The 18,076-nt window shown below is 42.9% G+C and overlaps 1 protein-coding gene across 1 annotated transcript; it reads right to left on the bottom strand.

Annotated features, from left to right (window-relative positions):
* Positions 1-1,187: 1,187 nt before the first annotated feature.
* Positions 1,188-7,578, bottom strand: RFC2 (replication factor C subunit 2). Its single transcript, XM_042879638.1, has 11 exons — positions 7,405-7,578; positions 6,848-6,917; positions 6,376-6,417; positions 5,921-6,027; positions 4,956-5,057; positions 4,249-4,349; positions 3,417-3,574; positions 3,005-3,070; positions 2,433-2,513; positions 1,958-2,071; positions 1,188-1,496 (listed from the first exon to the last, which is right to left on the bottom strand). Exons 1-11 carry the CDS (start codon positions 7,533-7,535, stop codon positions 1,386-1,388), a joined length of 1,083 nt encoding a protein of 360 aa, XP_042735572.1. The 5' UTR covers positions 7,536-7,578; the 3' UTR covers positions 1,188-1,385.
* Positions 7,579-18,076: the final 10,498 nt, after the last annotated feature.

The raw sequence follows: 18,076 nt of genomic DNA, 5'->3' as shown, positions 1-18,076 counted from the left end.
AGCAGTGACAAATCACTGTCAGCAAATCAAACTTACCACAGTTTGATTAATACCTAGTGAAAGGAGAATGTACTTGTGAGTGTTGTATCCATAAGAACTGTTTCCCTTATTCCATTCAGGAGCCAACTCCGAAGTGTCTGTGCTTTAACTGACAATCATCTTGATTTCCTTTGTCTTAGAGCTCTGCCAGAGGAGCTGCAGAAAGTCTTGAGGGTGCAATTTAGAATGCTACGTCTTTGCTGCTAAAACTCATCGCCCCTGGGGCTGAATCAGAGAAATGAAGGGTGTAACCAGCTGTGGCTTCAGCACAAGGGCCAGCCTCTGGGCTGATACTGCAAGTAAAGATCAGCTTGGCACTGAAACAACATGGTGTGGGCAACGGGATGCTGGGGGTGGTAATCTTCAACAGGAGGGGTGGAGTGAAGGGCAGGTACCAGAGAGTTGTACCTCTACCGTGCTTTGTTCCACTGCTATAACCAGAATGTATTTAGGTACTTCAAGACAGCTCTGCTTAGAGATGCATATCTGACACCAGATATAGAGGTGGTCACATTAAATTTATATTTGTTTTCACTCTGCATTTCACACTTTATTGCTCCTCTGAGCTCGCAAGGTGGTTTCCAAAACCAGGCAGAGAGGAAACCATGATGCTGTAGCTTTTTTTATTGAAACTACAGTAAAATGACATTACTTAATCTGGACAATGGAGAAAAGAGAATGGAATGCAAATGCAGAGCACCTCTGAACTTACATGTTTTTTAAATATTATAGATGTAGTATCTGTAATAATTAGCTGTCAATCCTAAATAATTAATCCTAAACAAGTCCTAAACAATCAGCATTAAGAAATGTGTACTGTTTTTTACTTGTTTGGTGAAATATCTTCCTTACCATCACACAAAAATAGCACCCAGAACGGCGCCTGCACAACATGCCTTAATTGTAACCTCATTAAGGTCTCCTTCTGTGCAAAAACTTTTCCTTCTTGGCTTCAGTGAGGCCACCTCTCATGATTAGTCAGGAGGTGTAATCATTAACAAAGGGATTAAAATTTTGTCTCTCCTGCTGTTAAGTCTTGGTATCGTTGCCATAGGCAGTTTTGTTGAGTGTAATAGATGTCATTGCTGCTCCCTCCTGAGCTGTCAGCCCTCTCCTCTGCCCAAATCACACAACAGGTACAAGAGTGCTTGAGTTAAAGTAGATTTTAAAGCTTTATTTGTCTAAATTAAAAAAAAAAAAAAAAAAGCAAGTTAATTTGATGATAGAACCTGGTTCTGGGATTTAGCAAAAACAGACTGACAGAATTCAGGACAAACACAGCTGCTGCTGACCTCACACACCAGGCCTTTGCCTTCCAGAACACACGTTTCAGCTCAGTCAGGTTTCTAACTTGCTGCAGGAGCTGCAGTCTTCTGACACAGCCTGGCAAGCAGTCCAGCCATTTGTAGCAGTGAGTTCACACCTTCTGCTATCTTCATATGCGTGTAGCCAATTTCCTGGAGAGAAAAACAATGCCAAACCTTCTGTTTTGTCCTGCAGTTTGCATACGGTCCGACCGATGATGCTCCACTATATCCCTCACTCCTAAGAAACCATCTTCAGACTTGCTTGAACTTAAGAAAACCATTTGTGGCTATGGACTATTGCATTCACACGTAGACTAATTAGAACAAGGTATTTTTTCTTAATTGAACTTTTGTTTCGCCATTTTCTTTGTAAGTTGATCACTGAAGTGACATCTGGCACTTCTGTGTGGTGTTAGACTTTGAATGTCAAGTGACTGCTCTTATTCACAAACTAATAATGCAGGGTAAGAAAGAAAACAGTAATAACAAATACGTTTTTTTTACACTAACAAACAGCAGGCAGAAAACTCTGAGCTTTCCCTGCGATAAAAATCCCATCCTCTTTCTGTAACAGACAAAAAGACCCCATAAGTAAGCAGTTTGATACTAACCTTGATAAATTCCAGCTTCAGATATTCTGGCATTTGAAAGGTTTTACACACACGGAAGATGTTGCCAATCACGTCTTCTGGAGAGTATCCAAGTCTCCACAGGTGGGCAAGGATCTGTGCAGGCAAGAACAATCCCACATTTATCTGCAAAACCGATCCTTTGAGTCAAGCACGTTCATTTTTGAGGCAGGCACGTGCAACTGGTGGAACTACTCGTGCTGTTTATCAAATAATTTAACACTGATTCTGTTTAGTGAGTGATTTCATTACTGCTCGGGTTGTTGTTTTTGGGTGGTTTTTTTTGCTTGATGGGTTATTCATCTGAACAAACTCCTGTAAAGAAGAGATTTCACTCAGCAATTCGGATGCATGGTTTTGCCCTTTTCATAAAGAGCAAGCAGTGCACACTGAATTCTTCAAATCAGACATTCTGCAGAGGAAAGGTGTGTCTGCACACAGAACACACAAAACCCACCTTGTATGCTTCATCAATATTTGCATTTATGCAGTGTTGTATCATTTCTTTCACAAGCAGAGGGTGAGGCTCGTCACATACCTGTATCAAACAAATATTACACTTCAAAATACTAGAACATCCCATAATTGAGCTCCCAAGTGTTCTCACCAAGCTTTTATACAGTTCAAATATTGAATCAGAATGTCTTACAATACAGATTAATTACATTTTAAGCTGTATGACACTTCTGATAACATAACAATCCTACTGTGGTAGACTCGATAGCACTGCATGAGAGCACTCAAGTAACAGACTCAAAAGTTACCAGTGTGCAATTTCCCAGCAGTTATGTGATTCACGTGCTTTGAAAGAGCAGGAAAGGCAGAAAGTCTTAGACATGCTGTTAGGGACTGCAAGCACTTCCTGCCTTTCAAAAGCCAGGCACACTTCTTGGATTATTGCCATCACTGCTACATCTATCAGTGTCTGCAAAGGGGTAAAGCACAATCAGAGTCATGTATATCTGAAGACAGGTCTCACACAGTTACAGTGTTGGACTTTTACCTGCACTGTTTCACAGCACTACTGACCTTAAAGACGTTTTCACTGTTTATGAAACCGAATCCAGAATATGTGGACTGTAAGTTGTTTAAGGCCTGCAAAAAGGAAAAGAAAGACTTCAGTTATTTTGTGAAGTGCTCTGCTTCTGACTGCACCCCTCAGGATGAAATACACTTCTTGGGAAATGACACCAAATACGCAGTTTTCAAGTAGTCAGCAGACTAAATGCATGCAGACTGTTTTCCTCAACAAATTCAGTATCTGATTTCCACCAATTCCCTTTTAAGGAGCTTTAAAACCTTGCAAAGCCAAGCAGTTTAGTTATTCTTGTGCTGTACGTCACTTCCCCTTTTCTTTATATCCCCAGAGATGAATCTTTGAGAGCCACAACTCAAAGTTGCTTGAACAGAAGGCTTTGTTTCCCTGCCTTTCCTCTTTTACCTGTCTCATATCTCCTTGAGCTGTGAAGATAATGGCTTCTAATCCATCATCTGTATATGGTACATCCTCTTTTTCAACAATTTTCAGTAGCCTGGCAAGGATCTGTGAATCTGTCAGTTTGGTGTAACGCAGCACTGCACACCGAGACTGAATAGGCTCTGAGGACAGAGATGCATAATTAGCATTTCCCTCTTTTCTTAACAACAAACATAAAAACATTTCATTTGGGAAGAAAAAATGTCCTTTTCCAAGCTTAACCACTCTTGATTTGTCACTTTAAGAACATGTAAAGCAGAGCGAATACAGCATCTGCTTAAGCACCACAGTCCTTCATTTGAACCCAAGTGTGTCACATCTATCAAGGACGATTTCTTTTGTTCTCCTGGTTTTCCTGGAATGTAGATGTTTATCCTACTTTAACGGCTAAACAAGAACAGATTGAAGCTCCACAATGTGTTCACCTACAGGCAAACTTCAAGATTGCGCTTCAGAAAGCAGGACAACAAAAGGGGCTCAACGTCTAGTAAACAATACACCAAAAATCTAAGCTGTAGCAGAGCTGGATGGTGATTAAGCCTGAAGAAATCCGCTCTGCAGTCATGCACAGCACTTTTCATGAAAAACAGCTGTTTGGAAGGTTCATCAGCTATGCAAACGTGCTCTTCATTAGCTGTTTTACAAAGCATGAGATGTTTTGGTGGCTTGATTTTCCTGAAGTGCCGTGGCTTCTTGCAGTAAGCAGGCTCCAAGTGGTTCTGAGGACTACTTTGGAGGTTACCCAGCAGCATGGGGAGCATGTGACCAGAACACCCAGGCACTAACAGAGCTTTACCTATGATTTTATCAGAGGCATTGCACGCGAGTGCGAAGCGCGTTGTTTTGGAATAGATTTCCATTGTTCTTCTCAATGCTTGCTGTGCTCCATCTGTCATGCTGAAGAAGAAAAGGAATTAGGACAGATTTTACCCTTCACTGACTTAAAGCTGCAGCCTAGTGACTATTTTTTATACCAGCTTTAGAGTTTACTGATATCGGACAGTGCTTTGTAAATTACCTGCTATTTTTGATTGGCAAGCCTCAGACTTTGGCAGGCACATGAACCAGTCACCAGTCATAACCTCAGCCAGTTATTGAGACCTCCATAAAGTTAACATGTAAAATCAAATCAAACTTAAGAGTACTGCTAAGAATACTACTATTTATATGCAGGAGGAGAAGAGTGTCCCGTTTTTATCCAGTGAAATTAAGTGTCCGTGTAAGCTAGATTCTTTTCAGAGAAAAACAGCCAGTGAACTGGAAGATGGTAAGATTACACTGAGCTAAATCCCAAAGTGCTTCACCCCAATATTGAGCATTTCCTTTGAATCCATGATCACAACTTAGTGTGAGGAATCTTGTAGGAGTACTGTTTAATACACATTTATTTCCTCTCAAATCTTTTTTGATAGCCTGCTCAAAACATCGCATACCGTCCAAGACAGCAGGACAGATAGAAAACATTTCACATAGTAGCTGGGGTCAAGAAAAAAAACAGTGTACCTGTCAGCTTCATCGAGGATGATGATTTTGTGCCGACCTTTTGGAAGTGTGACCTTTTGCTGAGCAAACATTTTGATTTTGTTTCTCACTACATCAATGCCTCTGGAACAACAATTGAAGTCATTTATGTTCAGTCGGGTGAAATTCCATAACGGCTTTCATTCAGCAGCCACAGTGGCTGGACTGCTCCTGCGCTCCCCATTCTTGCACTGTTCATTTCCGTTCAAAAGTAAGCAGTCAGCTGTGCCAGGACAATTATTGTGAAGCTGTGCTAGCACAACATGGATCCCTTCCTAAACAGTCCCAGCAAAGTCTTACTTTTAAAAATAAAGGATTTTTTTTTTGTTCTGTTTAGAATATGCATGTTATGCCATGATTTATGGAAGAGCTATGGAACTAAAAAGGCTGGTATAAACTATTGCATTCCTAACCCTCTATGAAATGTCCTCAAAACAGTGTGTGCTACAGAATTTGGGAAATATAATCAGCCTTTAGTGCCTGATTGCTGCAGAAGAGTCAGTGCCTTCTACACACCTAACATCCTTATCCTACAGTTATTCCCAACTGCCCATACAGTCTTAATTTCTATCGCTTCCCTTTTTTTTTTCCCTAAGCACTGAAGGGGTTCATTATAAATAACTCATTCACTTTTCATTAGGAGGATCTTCACAGATGCAGGAAACATAACTCTGAAGTAAATTTGAGAAGACAGTACTACTATGTATTCTGCACTCCATCTGTTTATATTTTTTTACATGGCAGTTCCTGCCGAGTTTATAAAACATCAAGTGATAATATCTACAGTGCTAGCTGGACACCAAAAATCGCCTAATTTTGAGTTGGAAAAACTACATTAAAGTAGTAGGGGCCTTACTGTAATATTATCAAGTTGGCCTGAGTTCAACTAAAAATAAAAATGGATACTTGCTTCTTCATTAAGCTTGATAAGGCTTATTCCTTCTCACCTGTCATTTGAGGCATTCAGCTCCAAAACAGCATCCTTTAATGCAGGGCCAAGCAGAGCACGAGCCAAGCAGAGGATGCTGGTGGTTTTTCCTGTTCCAGGGGGACCCTGGAAGTACAATTGCTGATGAGTGCCAAGCCATTTCCTAACCTGTAGTCTCTACAATGCTCCCCACTCATGAAAATCAGCTGCAGTCACATCTAGAAGTGACCTGAGCTCAGGATCCTGCCTCCAGCAGCAGAGAAGCACAAGATGTGCTTCAATAGGCACCCAAGGGCCGAGTTAGTTTTCAGTATTTCAGTAACAGAAGGTTGTTTACTTGCTGTGTCTTTTGCTGAAGATAGTGCTCTGCAACCATACCATCACTTTCAGTGGTACCACAGTGCAAATCTACACTGGTCATGCCTGGATCTCTGGACTGGGACTGACACAGCCAAATGCCACAGCAATACTCACCGCAATGATAATATTTGGGACATTCCCTTCTTTTGCAAAGACCTAGGAAAGAATAACAACAACAAAACACCTGTGTAAGAACACAGAGGGAACAAAGTTTCCAATTCTATTCCATCTTAATCTTAAGAAAGAGCTGCCATGTCTCTTCTCCCCTGCTTTCATTATTTTTTTTAGATCTTGCTGCTTCCATGCTTTCATCCAGCTAAAGGTCAGTCCCCAAATTACTACAAGGCACAACTTTTAAAGCTGTATTTAAGCTGTGGCCAATTTGCACAGCACCCCAAGTACAGAAGGCGTATTTATTTGGAATACTGATCAGATTTGTCCTAAGACTTGTGACTTCTAAAGAAATTCAGAAAATTTCTTGTCCAAATGTTCAGAGACAGAAATGTGGAAGTTCTGTTTCTGCTCTGGGGATGGATGCAAAATGGCATTTTTTCATCTCACCCATGAACAAACAACAGCCACACACCTCCAGCCTGCTCACTGTATCTTCGTTTCCAACTACTTCACATAGTTTCAGAGGTCTGTATTTTTCCACCCTGTAGAAATAAAACCCAAGCACTGAGGCACATCTAACCGAACTTTAACAGTGCCCTACACCACTGGAAAAGGAGATTAAGATTACACGGGGCATTAAGACAACATGGGACAAAGGTAACAGGAGGTGTCTTTGATGCGAACGCTGCAGGAATTCCAAGAGCAGCATTTCGCAGTACAAACTGTCTGAAAGTTATTTTATTTTCGCTTTCTTAAAGGAAAAGATGGAACCCCGCGCGCAGCCCGCGGGGCGCACAGCCACCTTCCCGCCAACGGCACGCCCCGCCCACTCACTCCCGCCATAGGCCACTCTACGCCCCGCCCTCCACTTTATCCATAGGATACACCACGCCAAGCCCCGCCCCCCATCGCGCTCCGCACCAATGGCCGCGCCTCTCGGCCTTTCTTCCCGCCCCCAGCTCCATTTCCCTCAGCTCCGCGCGGCCGCCCGCGCTCTCTCCTGAGGAAGCGGTTCGGCCCACGTCTTACCAGGGCAGCTCGTAATGGCCGCCGGCAGCAGGGGCGGACCCCAGCGTGTCGGCTGGCCCCCGCTTTTCAGCAGCCGCGGGCCCGGCCTTCTCGTCCTCCGTGACCTCCACCACTTCTTCCTCGTCCTCCATCGTGGCGGCTGCAGGCCCGGCCCGCTTTCCCGCCGCCTCCGTGAGGGACGGCCGCGCTGCGGGCCCGCCTCGTGGGGCGTGGGGGAGGCAGGCCGTAGGGCGGGGCTCTGCGGGGAGCCGTGGGTTTGAGAGGGGATTTGTGAGTGGTCAGCGGGCTTTATGCAGCCTGAGATAAATGTGGGTTAACCTCGTCCTCCTTAAAGTAGGAAATTAAATCAAGATGTAACCGTGTGATGTACAAGTACAGGGCAATTGGCTTTATTTTCCCAGCGTTCAGAACGTTTGTAACGCGAATACCACATGAATATGTTGCTGTCCTAGCGTTCAGGCTGTGTTACTCTTTTCCTTCGGATATAACTTGCTGCAGTGTTCAGCAGGAGCCGATGTGAGGCAGTAAAATATTGCAGCTGCGTACAGCACTGTTGGTTGTAAAAGCCTGTCAGTACAGCACACGAGTCATGCTTTGATTTCTTGCCAAATTAAACAGTTGTTATGCTCTTAGAAAGTACCAGCCTCTGGATAAGATATAATTTTCCTGGCCAGGGTTAATTCTCCCACTGTACATGCAGGATTACTGCTGATAAGGGCTGGTTGAAAGACTATTTGTGAGAATTGATGCAGAGTGCCTGATGACAGATTTCTGTGATGTGTTTCTGCTAGCCAATTACAATATGTGTTTGTTTGCAGATTAGCCTTCCAAAGCACTGCACCCTCTGCATAGGCAGTGACTCGTCGCGTATCCGCAGTGGTTCTGTAGCTTATAGAGCAGGTATTTATTGAGGGTACAATGATATTAGTAAGCTATGTGGGTAGGCATACCTCAGTTGAAAGCTTTGACAATCACCTGTCCCAAATTGTGAACTGTTGGTATTGTCAGCCTGAGGTCACTGGATATACATCCAGGATAAACTGAGTTGCAACTTCAGTGCTGAAATAGCAGAACTCTTTTGATGTATAATCAACACTGCATGAAGGGAGAATGACCCTGAATTTCAGTAAATTCCTGCTGATGTCCTTTCATGCCCCAGAAGATATGCAGAAAAAGCTTACTAAGCATCTGTAACCAATATACAGTACAGACAACAGCTTTTTGCTGATAATCTAGTTAGCAAGATGAGTGCTATTCTTGGATGTGTTCAAACAGCATCTGCTACTAGTAATGAAGATCCTACGAGAGAAATAAAACAGTGATCCTGTGGTTGTCCCAAGAGCAAGGATGTCTCAGCTGCAGGTGTTTGCTGTAGAGAATGAGGCCTTTAAAGTCCACCTGGAAGTTCTTCTCATCTCGTCTACACTCAGAAACTCATACTGTAACTCCTATAGGGAAACTAAATCTCAGTGCAAGAGGTTTTGTCAGGGAGTTGGTAAAATGCAGAAGTTGTGGCAAAAGAATTGCTGTTTTGCATGTTACAGCTGGTGGCAAGCAAAGTAGTTTTGTTTTGAGTTTGAGCAAGAAGTTTAAACCAGTGGAGTCGCTCGAGGAGAGGCAGTAGTTGAAAACAGTGAAGGGCTACAGTGATGAAATGATGAAGGGGGAGGTGAGGTGTCAAACCTGCGAGGCAAGGGAAATAAGCACAACCTCAGGCAATCGTTATCAAAAAGTATATGCGTACTGCATATTTGCTACAGATAAGTCACAAAGTTACATGTAATGCTTTGAAGAAGGTGGGGAGAAATGCAGAACATTCAGGTGGTTTTGCTTTGGGTGAAAAAAAGAAACAAAACCGACCAAACAACAAACCGTAAGCTCAATTTACCATTATTTTGTTATTCAGCATATTTGAAATGCTGGGGGCTGAGACCTTAAACTACAGTGAAAAGAGAAATGCAAAGTTCCTTCGGCTGTTCCCCATCCACACCAGCCCTGCAGTCCCAGTTTAAGCTGTCACCTCCTATTGCAGCGTGCTGTTGTTCAGCAGCCACAAGTAGGTCACGTAGCACAGATGGTCTTGCTGCCAGCAAAACGTGGAGTCTGCAGTCCCCTTTGAGGCTATTCCCTGTGCTCTCTCCTTTTCATACTGTTAGTATGGAGAGAGTGGAATGAATTCTGGTGCTACCAACAGTTTTATCGTCTGCTCACTGAGGCTGTAAGCATAAAGCAAAGGTCTACAAATACCAGGAGTGAAAAAAGTGATGGTTGGAAAGAGGGCTGGATTTGTGCTTTATGAAATATGGCATTGCTATGTTAGGGTATTTCCTGGGCTTAGCTTATCTTCACCCAGACTGATGGAAGCCTGGATTCATGCAAAGCTGCTGTGCTTGGCCTCTAAAGGGGCAAAAAAAAGTAAGCAAAAAAAGGGGAGAATGCTGCCGGGATATGTGGGATATTAATTTGTCTTTCTTGCAGCATCATAGCATCCTTCTCTTCATGCACTTTTTTGTAGAACGTAACTGGGAGGGGACGTGTACCACTTAAACCTTGTTCCTAAATACTTTGGCTGAGTTTCCTGCCAAAACACCAAAATCTCTGAGTTTATTTCCCTATCCTCTGCCTGATCTTTCCTCTCTTGTCAGCATCTCCACTAGCTGCAGAGCAGCAGCAGCTCACCAGTGCAGCCTGGATAAACGCAGTGTGACAGCTGCCTGCTCTGTTACCTGGGTGCTTTTATTTACTAAATCTAATTGCTCTTTACATTTTTGTGAAGTACCTTCCCCTGTTGTTTTTTTTTGTTTGTTTGTTTGTTTGTTTTTATGTTGTCACATGCAATTATAAGCAGCATGCTGTCTCAATCTCAGCTTAAGCAATTTGTGCTGCTGGAAGTGAGGGAAGTCACAAACTGCAAAGAGAAAGTAGCTGGAAAGACCGAAGGTTGTTGCTATCAGAATACTCTCACGTTGTTAAAAAGAAACACATATGTGGCTATTTCATATAAGCATCTAAAAACACTTACAGGATTAGATTAAAGTCATCACGATTTTCATCCAGGCTAGCTTTGTTATGATTTCTGTATGGGTGCTGAGGGATGTACTGTAATTTGCCCAGTGCTTCACACTAGGCTAAAAGAGCAAGATTGAGGAGCAGTGACCTGCGGTTCTGGTCTTTGGATGCTTCAGGCTGAAAACATCATTTAATCGTTTCAATTATTTTTGTTTGTGTGAAACGCTTGGGAGAGGACTGCGAGGGTACAGAACCAGACGTGTGGTTTCGGCTTCAGTCGGCAGAGGGAGTACAGACACCTGTGTGCGGTGCCGTGCAGGGCCACGCGTGACAGCTGAGAGAACAGGCTCTGCCCTGATCCCTCTTTTGCCTGCCGGAAAGGTAACTCTCTTAAATGAACGTTTTCCCGGAGGCTAAAAGGCAGCAGTGGGTTGCTAGCGCTGTGATCTGTGAGCAGTCTGCTTAAAGGTTAAGCCGTGAGCTGTTGCAAAAGCAGAAGAGGGAAGCAGTGCCTGTTAAAGCTTTGGTGAGTTGGATAGTTAGAATAGAAACAGGAGTTTGTGTTCACCCCCTCTTCTGACAATGAGCCACTTGGTCTGTGTTTTCAACATAGCACTCGATCTTGTGGCATTGTTTGTCCCATGATAGGGGCAATGCCTGCTGCCGTTTGATTAATGTCTGTCAGGAGCTTTGAAAGAGCTTTGCAATGGAGTTAATGCAGAGTAGAATGGTTTTAATTTTAAGTTACAACAGTGCTTGGCTTTTGCTTAGATACGGTGCAATCATGATGCAGCATGGTTACCCTGCTCTGCATCCAGCATCTGTATTTCTTTTGTGTTGGTTCCCTGTATCAACAGTCTGGCCATGTTCTCCACTGACTGCCCTAACTGGTACTGCATAACATTAGGCAATGCTGTCCAGCTGTCTTTCATCTATTAAATGCTGAGCAAAACTTGATCAGAGCCTTTTTTTGGCCAAATGGAACAAGTGAATCTTCAATAAAAGTTGTTTGCATTCAACTTCTTTATGTCAACGATGCAAACACAGCACTGTCATTGTTTCTTAGGAGCCCTAAAATTATTAGGCAGTAGAACCCAAGATTCCTTCAAACTTGCACAGCATGGACTGCAGAGAAGAAAGAGCTGCAATGCTCAAAACAGGAAGTGCTTAAAGCAGAAAGGAGGAATTTACCAAAAGGTAAAGGTGAGGTGGAGCCTGGCTTAATCATAAAGTGATAAGGACAGAGGAAGTAAGAAAAGTCTGACTAATAGAATTCCAGTGGTTATCTTCCAACCTCTGTGCAGGCAATTGAACTTTATTCTAAATGTTTGGAAATTTTTTTTTGCACAGATATATAAAGAAAAATAGGACTTGTGCTTTCCAGACTTGTTTTAGTGGCTGTATATCTCAAAGGTCATATTAAAGCCACAGGATAATACAGAAATATGCTCTCAGACTTGGACTGTTTCAAAAGTTGAGTTGGCAGCAGTGTGGTGCCAGCACAGCCCTTGTGCTCCACAGAGCACCTTTCCAATGAGAAGTGACTGGATGTTCCTGTGGAGGTAAATCCTTGGTTATTAATCCCACAAGCCAGGCTTCATTCTTCTTGGATTAACTCTGTGGATAAAAGCTGCCTATCTACATTTCCCATGCCTTAATTAGGTTCAACATAACCTCCAATTCAGGGCATTTGTTATTCATTGTTGCTAGTGCTGCAGCACTGAGCTGAAGCTATCACAGGACAAGTCTGAGAAATGGGGCTGAGGTGGGGTGAATTTTCTCTTTCCTGCATTGGTCAGCTGGGATTTGCCCCTTCCAAGTGAACAAATAATACCACAGAGTGAAATGTCTTCTGGTGCAGCTTCCCTCAAAATACTTGATTTCTCTGCTCTCACATTGCTCTTTTTCCATTGATTTTTACCTGCACTTGTTCAAAGCAGCTTTAACTGTAGCAGAAATACCTAGTAGTCTGCTTTGTTTGTTGTGTCCAAGAGCATGTAGGAGTACCTCTGTTGCAGAGGAACTGTGCATCATCAGCTTCCACAGGTGTCTGTGTAACTTCAGTGCTGTAAGCAACAGGGTAAAACATTTCTGATGTCAAAATTGGCATGGAGGATCTCATGTGCCAGTCTGAAAGCACTGTATACATGTGAGTTGCTTATTACATTTTTGTTTGGTTAGTTGATGGTCTATATTCAGTATATATGAAGATATCTAAACAAATGTTTATTAGAACTACAAATTCCATGGCACATTTTGTAAAATGCTTTTGGGAATCCCTGTGGATGAATGTAAGACCTTTGTAACCATCACCAGCCATCAGAGGCCAGCCAGGTGCTACAAGATGGTACACCTAGTATAAATATTTGTGCTCTGAGAATTTTGTTCAACGTTTACTTAAACATTCTGCTTAAAATAAAATAAAAACACCCAGAAGGAAGAGTTTCTGTCATCTGTTTTAGGTATCTCGGTTCTGTTGAGTGAGGATTCAGAGTTCATGCATTGGTACCAGAGAAGCTGGTGGTGACTGAAGAGCAGAGAAGTACCTCAACTGTGAGAGCTGACATTTCTGATACCAGGATTGGCTTTGCTTCCCTCCTTGTTTCCAATGGGCTCTGAGCACATGCAGGCTCAAGGTGGGTGCACTGAAGTGAGACTTTCAAAGTAAGGAAGGTGAGCTAGCTGCAAAGAAATGAGTGTAGTTCTTGTGTTATGGTGGAGCAGAAGGAAAATCCCATTCATTCCAACAAAACAAGCATTTAATTTGGGGTTGTCCTTAGAGTTTTGTTTGTTGGTTTTGAATTTATTTCCACAGTAATCTTACCTGGTGGCAAACCATATCTCTGTTTCCCCATCTCTCATCCCATAAAGAGCACCTTAAATATTGATTTATTTTTAATCTAACTCCCCTACGCGCTGCTATTAATCCATATGCTTTACAGCCACCCAGGAAAGCTTTTCATACAGAACGTTGGCATTATTAAATTGTTGGCTGCCCCTCTCAGGGTACATTCCTCTGCCACTTCTGATTTTTCTTTTAGTCTTGTTTTTCCCTTCCCTTCATTCTGACTGAACCACTATGGCTTGTTTCTCATTTGCTCAGCCCTGAAAGTAATGGACTGCTTCCTTCTTTCCGTGCAGATTCCAGAGATCTGCAACAAGTCCAGGCTTCTCAGAAAGAATTCCAGTGTCCTTTGCAAAACAATTAGTTCAGAAACAGTCATCCCTGATGTTGAGACTTATGAAATTAGGAACAGCCGGTGCTGTGTCAGTGTTCGGATTGAACTGTGAGGGGGGGATGATGGCTATGCCTCTGCAATTAGAGTTCTCATGGCACCATCTCCTATTAGTGTTAGGCAGGTGACATCAGATTCTTCTCAGGAAAATGAAGGATTGTAGAAGATAGTTTACTGATATTAAGCCTTGGCTGGGGGCACCTTGCTGTGGGACCCACTTTGTTCCCTGCTGCACTGGGAGTCACCCAGTGGTCACCACAGCGGCCTTCAGGGTGCAGCTCTTTGTGGTCCTCCTTCCTTCCATCACAGAAGTGCCATCAGGAAGGGAGGCTTCAGGCTTCCCTCCTCCACCCCCACTTCTCATTCACGATGCCTTGGACACTTGCCTGATTGCAAGCAAATGCTCCCAAGAAGTATTTACTTCCTGTTGGGTGTTTGTTTTTTTTTTTCTTTTTTTTTTCTTCCTTAGACCCCCAGAGGCCTCTTTTTTCATGAATAAAATATGAGCCACACTCCTGGAGCCATGAAGGGAGGAAAGCACTGGCAGCTGGGGTGGCTGCTGCTTTTATTGCTGTGGTTGCTGATCCCTCCTTCCTCCAGTACAGGGAGGGGAGAGGAAACAACCCCAGACTCGAGCCTTGTTACTGCACCCAGTATGAACATGCAGTCTGTAGCTCACATGGAGGCTCAGCTCGCTGCAAGCTGCCTCATTTCAAACAATCCATAACAGACTAAATTAAATACCTCAGTTTGAGCAAAAAATAAATTGTGCATCATTTCAGTTCAGAGCGTATCACTGGCTGATGTTCAGTTTTCATTGTGATAACCAGTTGATATTTGCCTGGTGTTCCACTTTTTCTCTTTTTTACACTTGTCCAGATGAATGTAGAGTTCTGCATCCACTTCTCCTAACTGAATCACTTCTCATTTTTTTGTTTTTCAGCTGCTTCCACAGTTTATCAAAGACACTTTGCTTTTGCTTTGCCTTTCTTCTTTTCTTGCAGCTCCTCTCAACTTTGTATGTTGTTCAGATTAAACAGTTCTACCAACACATTAACTGTACACGAAAGCATTTGACCTCTTGGTGACCATTTCTGTGCTCCCTGGTTTGGGTGACAGCCTTAAGATGGAGAGATGGGACATTGAATACAATGTTCTTTCCCATATGACTTAGTAGCACTGCATAGTGTTACATTTAGTGCGTGCTTACTGAGCTTTGGCAACTGTCTCTTCCCTAAACATCATTTGTCCCAGATATTTCCAGGCTGCTAAGCATTTCATGTGAGTACTGCTTTCAACTGTGAAGCTGCCACCGAGGCTGAGAACAGAGGCTGATTCCTACGCTGTTACTGCTTCCCTTTCTTGATCATTCTCTTAAATTAGTTCCTCAATTCAGGACTCGGATCAGCTGAGAACAGGGCAGTTTCCTAGATATATTTTTAAGTGATACTTTCTAAGCTTGCTCTCAGATTTAGCTTGAAACTTGGCTTTCTGTTAATATTTTGATAGGATCTTTAACTAAATAGCTGAAAACTTCATTCATCCAGGCAGCACGCTGGAAACAAACCCCAAAACAACCTGATATTGCCAACATATAAATGGCAAAACTGAAACAGCAAAGTGTGATGTTTTCTCCAAGAGGAGAGACTTCTGACCTCCAGTGTGGCCTTTGTGTTATATCTACTGAATTCTTCCTTCTACCACTCACACAGTTATATCTGTGCAGGTTTTATGCGTGTTAATAAACATAGCTACATGCAAGCATTTACATGTTTGTACATGCAGGGCTTATTTATGGTGCTTTGTATGTTTGTTTCTATAAAGCCAAACAGATGGTCAGTTCAGATGTAAACTGCTGTTTACTGCAGCACTTAGAGGAGGATTCCATAGGGTGAGCTGCTTCCCCAGCAGATAGTGCTATATAAATTGTGTGCCATGAGTCCACTGTGACTTTACTGCATTTCAGAGGCTCTCTTTGTCAGATCAGTGAGTTCTCAGTTAACAACCACCTGAACTGCATGCTGCCGTTGGCTGATAAAGGTGCTGAAAGGGCAGAAATTCTCACGTGCTGCCTTTAGACTGGCTGTGCACTGGGTTTGGCTTTCTCTGCCTTTCAGAGGTTCCTCTGCTGTGGATGGGTGATGCAGTCATACAGATGCCACCGACACTGAGTTACTTCAGAGCCAGAGCCAGAGGGACAGAGCTGCTCTGTGAATCTTTGTTGTAAAATTCAGATAGTGGCTGCATGAGCTGGTGTGTTTGCACAGCTATCAGTCAGCCATTTATTGGGATGAACTGTCAGTGCGTGTGGAGGTGTAACAGTGCAATTAGAAAGCAGCAAAATGCCCTTGGTGAGCATCTCTTGTTGTTTCATTGTAACACAGAGCTGTGCTTAGTAAAGCTCATCTCAGGGTGGAAAAAGTGTTACTTATTGAAAATAACCTGCTGTTTATCAGAACTGAAACTTAACAGAGTGATTCAAAGGACATCTCAACAGTCAGAAGTAGTTTTTCTTTGTCCCATGTTTCAGTCAGTGTAACTGTGAGCAAGGCAACTTGACTTCCTTAAGGTTCAGTCAGCATAGCTGCAAAATTTGTGTTAAGGGCAGGAATATAATTGGAAAATCAAATTCTGTAGGAAAGTTGAGCTTGCTTGAGAAAATAAGGGGTTTACAAGCTCAAATCTCAGTGCTGTCTCTATTGGCATTCCATTCCATCTGTGTTCTGCTGCTTTAAAACAAGGTAATGCGTTGGAAAGGGCTGATTCTGGAAGGGTGCTGTGCACCTGCAAGCCACAGTACAACTATGCACACTTGGTGATCTAATTAATTTCACAGCAATTGCTCCCACAGATGAATTTAAACCTGCAGTTATGACTTCTGCTAAATTGAGGCTTCCATTCCCTGTTGAAATTGGCAAATTGGGAGGCTGATGCTTCCCAGATTTCTGAGTTTGGGTGCAGCCTCACTGCAGTTGATGATAAAAGCATCTTTTGTGTTGGTATAATCATAGTCTGCTGTAGGCCAGGAGGTGGTAGAGGTGGAAAATGTGTGCAACTAATCTTCTGCTGCAGAGATCAGAGACTGGCTTCTTGTGCAGCTGGGTGACAGCACATCCTAGCTAAGCCTGTGCCTTTGTCAGACTGCAGCCACATCTGCAAACAAATGCCAAAATTGGTCCCGTTCTGTGTTGAGGGTGACACTTGCCTCCTTAAAGCCCACATTACTGTGGGAGAAGTGTTTTACTCTCCTGTGTTAGGCTTACAGGTATTTTTGTGCATTCCATACCTCTCAAAGCAATACAGCTGAGGCAGCAATGATGGAATGAATCTAGCAAGGTTATAATTTCTTTTCAACTCCTGCTCAAGCTGATCTGGATATGTAGTTCTAGATCCACCAGACACACAGACGTGGTCTTTAAACACACTGAGATGTTATTTTTTGGGTGGGAGGGAATAAAGAGAGTGAAACTGCCCTGCAAGTTTGAAGTGCTGTCTGTTTACAGGTGTTAACATCTAATGTCCTTTTCTGTGGAAGCAGCTGCAGGATGTAGCCCTGCATTACAGCTCTCAGATCAGTCATGTCAGCCCTGTGAAACGTCATCTGCATGAGCAGAGCACTGTAAGGGCAGAAATGGTCAGACTTAACTCCCTGACTGTTAGGACTGAAGGTCACAGCAGTATGTCATCTCGAGGCAATTTGCTCTCAAATTGCAATATGGTCACGGCTTTGCATTATGACCTTGATGCCACAGACTATGATAATATCTTAAAATAAACCAAGTTGTGAAGAAAACTGTTAGATGTATTCATCTGAGACGTATTTCAGATTTTGGTCAGTGTTTGTGGTCTGCTTAAATATCACAGGTACAAATGGAAGTGGGTGGGTTTCTCTGCACACTTGCCTGTGTACAACAAGGAAAGGAATTCTCAGCCTGTTAGGAGGATGTCTGTTTCCATGACATTTCACAAATATCTTTTTTTTTCCTTTAGCTATGTATACCATTTGCATGCTGGGTAGGTGTGAGATGGTTTAAGTTATATTTTGAAAGAATTCTTCACCAAAAGATGCCCTGGTAAACTTTTTGTTTCTGATATCCTTTCCTCAGTATACATCTCAGTAATCAGTTCTTTCTGCTCTTTTGCTACAGGCATTCTCAGATGTCCTGTGGAGAATATAAAATAGGAGATACCTCAAGAGTGCCTACTGGAAGAGACCAGAAGGCTGTTCAAGCAAATATCCCTTCAGAGTATCCCCATATGTTATCATGGGCTCAGTGGAAAGAGAGGCAGCCCTGAAGTGCCATATCACGCAGTATTGAGTTTGTTCAGGTAAGTTTCTTTTCAGCTGAGGGTTGAGGGCTGTCTCATACTATTTGTTTTTCCTAAACAGAATTAACATTGCTACAGCTGCAATATGATTACCTTAA

This window comes from Lagopus leucura, unplaced genomic scaffold, assembly GCF_019238085.1.
Source record: "Lagopus leucura isolate 7727_CA_CO unplaced genomic scaffold, USGS_WTPT01 Super-Scaffold_100024, whole genome shotgun sequence".
In the NCBI taxonomy this organism is placed as follows: Eukaryota; Metazoa; Chordata; class Aves; order Galliformes; family Phasianidae; genus Lagopus; species Lagopus leucura.
The sequence above is the reverse complement of the archived record's forward strand: the minus strand, read 5'-3'. Positions and strand labels throughout refer to the sequence as shown.

What these genes read in the sequence shown, in the direction of transcription:
- RFC2 (XM_042879638.1), bottom strand. Translation starts at nt 7,535, where the DNA reads ATGGAGGACGAGGAAGAAGTGGTGGAGGTCACGGAGGACGAGAAGGCC. An exon ending in GGCCATTACGAGCTGCCCTG is followed by an intron (nt 6,918 to 7,404) that starts GTAAGACGTGGG and finishes TTATTTCTACAG; the next exon opens with GGTGGAAAAATACAGACCTC. An exon ending in ATATTGATGAAGCATACAAG is followed by an intron (nt 2,072 to 2,432) that starts GTGGGTTTTGTG and finishes TTGCCTGCACAG; the next exon opens with ATCCTTGCCCACCTGTGGAG.